This window comes from Sorex araneus, chromosome 1, assembly GCF_027595985.1.
Source record: "Sorex araneus isolate mSorAra2 chromosome 1, mSorAra2.pri, whole genome shotgun sequence".
NCBI classification, from domain to species: domain Eukaryota; kingdom Metazoa; phylum Chordata; class Mammalia; order Eulipotyphla; family Soricidae; genus Sorex; species Sorex araneus.
Window position 1 is genome coordinate 11,577,890 of NC_073302.1, and position 6,000 is coordinate 11,583,889.

General features: G+C 60.6%; 1 protein-coding gene across 2 annotated transcripts in view; it reads left to right on the top strand.

Moving 5' to 3' along the window:
- The window catches only part of TTLL11 (tubulin tyrosine ligase like 11), a 207,699-nt gene that overhangs the window by 174,402 nt on the left and 27,297 nt on the right, over positions 1-6,000 (top strand). For both annotated transcript variants that reach the window (XM_055133390.1, XM_055133395.1), the window contains one exon: positions 1,620-1,726. In XM_055133390.1, coding sequence (XP_054989365.1) covers positions 1,620-1,726 — 107 coding nt within the window. The remainder of the gene's footprint in view (positions 1-1,619; positions 1,727-6,000) is intronic.

Sequence of the window (6,000 nt, forward strand, 5' to 3'; positions counted from 1 at the left end):
TGCGACAATCAGCTGGACTCATAAGCGTCACTCGGAAACGGGGTAAATGGAGAAGGCTCTGTGGGAAATTACGGCCCCTGCAAACGGCTTGACACTTCTATTTTCTACCTGTCAGAAGAAAGAAATAACTCTATGCCAGGAGTCAGTCGCGCGTCCCTCTTCATACTGCTCGGACCCCCAGAGCAAGCCGGGCGGCCGCAGTATCCCGCAGGGGAGCTGGTCAGCCAGAGGCCGAGGGTAGGGAAATGAGAGCAAACCAGTGGCCCTGGCTACCGGAGCCCGGGAAAGGAGCCCTGGGAGGGGGCCTGCACTGTCCCCGGCCCAGCCTGATGGAGATGGCCATCGCGGTGGCAGGTGACCCGCGAGGCTCAGTGCCTGCTGACACGTTGTCACGGGGGCTGGCTAGCAAGCGCTGATGTGCCTTGAAGTCGGCCGGCCACGGTGACAGACAAAGCTGGAGCCTGGGAGGAGGTGCCGGAGGGTGTGTGGGGGGGGGCGGCTGAGAAATGGAGGCCGGGAAGGGCCGGGCGGAGAGGAGGGAAGGAGGCAGGCGGGGAGGAATGAGGGTGCGGGCACTGACCGTCCTCGGGGTGCTGCTGGCCCCTGCCAGTGGGGACGTGCCTGGGTTCAGAGGAGGCCACACCCGGCTGGCCCGCGTCCCCTCTGACCGCTGGGCCCCCACGGGAGCTCTGCTCGTGTCGGGGCAATGGCCAGTGGAGTCGGAGAGGCCACTTTATTCGGAGCCAGGGCCGTGGGGAGCTAAGGGTGGCACTGACAGCTGCCCCCCCCCCCCCGCCAGCCTCCTCCAGACACCGCCCTGCTCAGGGGGACCCCGCTGGGCGGGTCCGGGCATCCTGGCCTGAATGGAAGGCTGGAGGTTTGGCATGCGAACCCCTGGCCGGGGCCCAGGGAGGGCCAGAGGGGTCTCGGGCAGCCCCTGATGGGGGATGGGAAGGGAAGAGAGGAGAGAAGCGGGGGCGGGAGCTCACAATCGGGCCACCCGGGCGCACGTACTCTCCCTCTGCCTGCAGCAGCCCTAAGGGCCTCAGAGGTGGGCGCCCCGCTCGAGGACCTCACTCACTCCTGGCCTTCCTGAGGCCCCCGACATGCTCTTTCCCCTGCAGACCTCTGTTCCCCCCAAATCCAGGGGGTGAGAGAGGCCCTCAGGGCCCCTCTGGCCTAGCCCGGGGGCACCGGGCACCCAGAGCCTCGAGGGCACATTCGTCCTCTCTGTGAGGTTGCCAGGTGACTCCCCTAGAGTGGAGAGTCTAGAGAGGGTCAAGCTGACCCTGGAGACTGAGGCGGAGGGGGTGCATCCAGCTTCTAAGTGGCAAAGCCAAGGGTCAAGGCCAGGCTCTCCCCGCCCCCCACCTACAAATGCTCTTTCCAGACCTTTGCCCCCCCAGATCTGAATTCTAGCACCCCATAGGCTCCTTTCTCCCTCCACCCCTCCACCCCCCCCCCGCCGCACCCCCTTCCGGGAAGGGGTGGAGAGGAGGGTAGGGGGTGTGGAGGCGGGATGGGGAGGGAGGGAGTTCAGGGCAGGGAGCAGAGGCCCAGCCGAGGCCTGGGGCCAGGCGGAGGTGGGCCCTGCAGTAACGCCTCCCCGTCCCCGGCAGGAACTGCAAGCTGAGCAGCGGTGGCTTGTCCATGGCCGCAGTGGACATCCTCTACATCGACATCACGCGGAGATGGAACGCCATGACCCTGGACCAGCGGGACTCAGGTACCCGGGGGCTGCGGCCCCCCAGGCAGGGCTGGGCGGCACCTCGCCTCGGGGAAGAGCCAGGTGGGAGGAAGGAGGAGTTATCTGATGAGGGATGGCGCTGGCTGTGACGTCAAGGGCCCTTTCCACGGCGAGATGGTCCCCCTGGATTCTGATTGCACCACTAGGACCTTTATTAATTTTTGCTTTTTTGGGTCATACCCGGTGATGCACACGGTTTACTCCTGGCGGGGCTCAGGGGACCCTATGGGATGCTAGGACTCGAACCCGGGTCGGCCACGTGCAAGGCAAACGCCCTACCCGCTGTGCTATCGCTCCAGCCCCCCTTGCCCAAACCCTTTTGGCTCCGTTCCTCCTGGGACACCTTCTGGGTCCTTCTGTTACTCCTCCCAGAGGCCGTGTACTGAGCTCACAGGGGGTGGGGGCAGGCCCTGGAGAGTCCAGAGTGGACAGTGGTCCCTACCCTGAGGAGATGGGGCTGTGGAAGGTGAGAGCAGGCCAGCGCTCTCTGGGCTCACGACGGAAGACCCTCATCCAAGAGGGGCCCAGGGGAAGGTGAGCGGGAGAAGTCGGTCCCCGGGGGCGGAGGCTGCACTGGTCTCCGCAGGACCCTGTGAAAAGCTTGTTGAGCTGCACCCCCCCCCCCCCCCGCCCCCGTTGCCTGTTGCGGGCTGGAGGCAGGAGGCAAGCGTCAGGAGGCAGGGGCGGGACGGGGCTGGCGGCTGGCGGGCGCTGTCCAGTGCTGAACGCCACCCAACTGGCGCGCCTGGCCGTTATCGGGGAAGGTTTTCGTGAGAAGCGGAGGCGGATGACTTTCTGATGATTTCCTCTGAGGGTATTTTTTTTTCCCTGAAAAGCCTTAAGAGCCGTCCCTGACATTTGTACAGCTCATCACCGCATTACCAGGTACTTCATGCATTTCCCCCTCATTAATCGTTCCTGTGACCCAAGCCCGTTCTCATTTCACAGACCAGAGAGCAGCAGCTCAGGTGACCCGGCGCCTGGGTTTCCCCTCTGCCGGGCTTCCCCCGCTCCCCCCCACCACCCCCACCGCCACCAGCCGCCCCCCTGCCGCCCAGAGGAGGGGGTGCCCCAGGGAGGAGCTTGAAATCAGAGCCTGGTTAGGATTGACAGTGGGTTGGCGTGAGCTGAGAGATCACTCGGCCTCCCCAGCTCTGTTTCTTCTTTTGAAAGCTGGAGCCAGCCACACCTGCTCTCCACGGGGTAGGGCACTCCTGCGGCTGGGCTGTGCGCAGGGCGGGGCCGGGGGAGGAGGACAGGCTTGCCTCTCAGGTAGGGGAGGAAACCGCAGCTCAGAGGCACTGGCTCTTGGCATCAGCTTCTGGTGGCGTTATCTTCTTTTTTTTTTTTTTTTTGCTTTTTGGGTCACACCCAGCGATGCTCAGGGGTTACTCCTGGCTGATGTACTCAGGAATTACTCCTAGCAGTGCTTGGGGGACCATATGGGATGCCGGGGATTGAACCCAGGTCAGCCGCGTGCAAGGCAAACACCCTCCCCGCTGTGCTATCGCTCCGGCCCCCTGGTGCCACTGTCTTATTGGTCCTGGCTTAAGGGGACCCCCGTGCTCCTTGTGGTGCCCCCAGCAAAACTGCAACGGGGCGGCGGGGTGGGGGGGCGGTTGCCAATTCTGGCAAATCAACAAGGTGTCGGGCCCCGAGGCAGGCCTGCCGTGAGCTCCCTTGAGGCTCCCCAGGCAGCCGGGGCTGGGCAGAGCGGGTGCCACCGGCAGGCACGTGCACGGGCTAACGGTCCTCCCCGGGACAGAACTCACACGCGCGCTCGCAACCTGTCAGCAGGTCCCGCGTTTCGCTGACACTTTTGGGAAGCGAGAAAGTGTTTTACGGCTCCGTGCCTCGAAGCCGGGGACGCAGCGTGGAGGGAGGTCAGGGGAAGGGCTCGGGGCGGCGGCGATGGCGGCGAATTATTAAATATTGAAATCGATCGGGAGTCGCAGTAGGAAGTGATTTATCATGTTTTATTGCTTAAAACTCGCGTTACCATCTGGCCCGTTGTTAATTCCGAGTAGCTTTCCTTGTTTTGTGCGCCTCCTCAGTTGCTCCCTGCAGGCGGGGTCTGGAGGGGGCTTGTCCACAGGGCCGGCCCCAGGGGAGGTTGTCTGGGCCTGGCCAGGGTCCCTTGATGCTGCTGATGGAGCTAAAGAGATGAGGACATTGGTTCTGTTTCCGCTTGTGCTGGCAAGCAGATGCTGGGGAGGGGGCGCAGGGGGCGGGGCCCAGCGATGGGGCCAGGGGCGGGAAAGTGCGTTCCTGGTATCCGCAGCAGGGGGATCACGCTTACAGACGATTCTCACACCAGAACCTCAAGGGAGGCAGCAGACCCCGTTTTCTGGGGGAAAACAAAAAACCCCTGAGATTGTTTGTCTAAACTCCTGTAACCAGGGAGAGTGGAACTCAGGGTGCTGCCTCCTGGCCCAGGAGATGGCAGATGCAGGGTGACCCCCAGTAGAGCTGAAGGACAGGTCTCAGGGCGACAGGAGCGAAAGGTCAGAGCACTTGGTACTGGGCCCACAGGAGGGCCAAAGTGAGGAGGGAAGCGGCGCCTTAGTGCAGCCCCGACTCCCCTCCCTCACCCTCAGAGCAAGTGCTGAGGTGTCCACTCCTGATGGAGCATGACAAGGGCCGGGGCGTTAGCTGGACACCGGGACATCAGTGCCTGTGCCCCCAAGGGAATGGCTCCCAGATGGGCCTGGAGGAGAAGGTCCCACACCCGAGGAGACGCTCTCACAGCCTGAGAAGGTCCCACACCTTAAGAAAAGGTCCCTCCCCTCAGAAGAAAGACCCGCCTCTCAGAAGAAGGTCCCACAGTTCAGGAAAAGGTCCCGTCTCTGAAGCCTTCACACCTCTCAGAAGAAGGTCCCATAACTCAGGAGAAATTCCCACACCCGGGGAGAAGTTCCCACGCCTGAAAGGAAGGTTCCAGACCTGAGAAGGTCCCGCACTGTAGGGGAATGACCCACACCTGAGGAGAAGGTCTCACACAGGAAGAGGCAGATTTCTCCTCTGAAGAGGCAGGTCCCGTGTTCAAGAAGGAGTTTCTGGTTCCAGCCGCGTTCTTTGCTCACTCAGGAAGCGACCGGTTGGCCAAGACTGTGTTTGTGTGGTTGTGTGAGGGCCTCCATGGCAGTGCCAGCACACACCCTGGCGCTGGGGAGCTGAGGGGGTCCCAGGCCGGAGGTTCGGAGGATGGGGGGCAGCTTGACCTTTCCCAGCCCTGATGTGGGCTGACAGGAAAGGAATCCGAAGAGGGGCAAGACCCAGGTTCTTCTTCTCAAAGGGTCGCATAGTCACTCAGCAAAAAAGGCCACGAACATGTCTCCTGGCCCTATAGAAACGTCAAGAAAAAAATATATATTGGCATGAGAATCTTGAGAGAGCTTCTTAAGAAAAAAAACATCGTAAGACTTTTCATGCAGCAGGAACTGTGTGAGAAAAGTTGAAATGTTCATTGATCTCCCTTACCTTTCCCCCGGCCCTGAGAGATAAAGGCTGCCATTCCCGTTTGATAGATGAGAACATCAAGGCTCAGAGAGGGGGGGTTGAAGCAGACACGGCAGGCGCGGCAGTGGAGCCCCTAGGAGCTGGGTCTGGGGCCATCTCTTCTCCCTGGGACCCTGTAACCCTGAGCGCACACGTGAAAGGGCACCTGCCAACAGAGTTTTAAGGTTTGTTTGTTTAGTTGGTTTTTGCTTTGGGGGCCACACCCGGCAATACTCGGGGGTAACCCCTGGCTCTGCACTCAGGAATCACTCCAGGCAGTGCTCAGGGGACCATAGGGGATGCCAGGATTGAACTCTACTCTGTTTGGCCACGTGCAAGGCAAATGTCCTACCCACTGTATCATCACTCTGACCCCCCAACATATAATTTTAAAAATTACTCCTTGGTAACCCCAACATACAGATAATTTTTTTAAATACTGGGGGCTACAGACTTCTAAGAGCCTTGACTTTTTTTTTCTTTTTTTTTTTTTTTGTCTTTTTGGGTCACACCCAGCAATGCTCAGGGGTTAAATCCTGGCTCTGCACTCAGGAATTACTCCTGGGGGCCCTATGGGATGCCAGGGATCGAACCCAGGTCAGCCGCATGCAAGGCAAACGCCTACCCACTGTACTATCACTCCGGCCCCGAGCCTTGCCTTTATTTATTTATTTATTTATTTATTTTTTGCTTTTTGAGTCACAGCCGAAGACGCACAGGGGTTACTCCTGGCTCTGCACTCAGGAATTACTCCT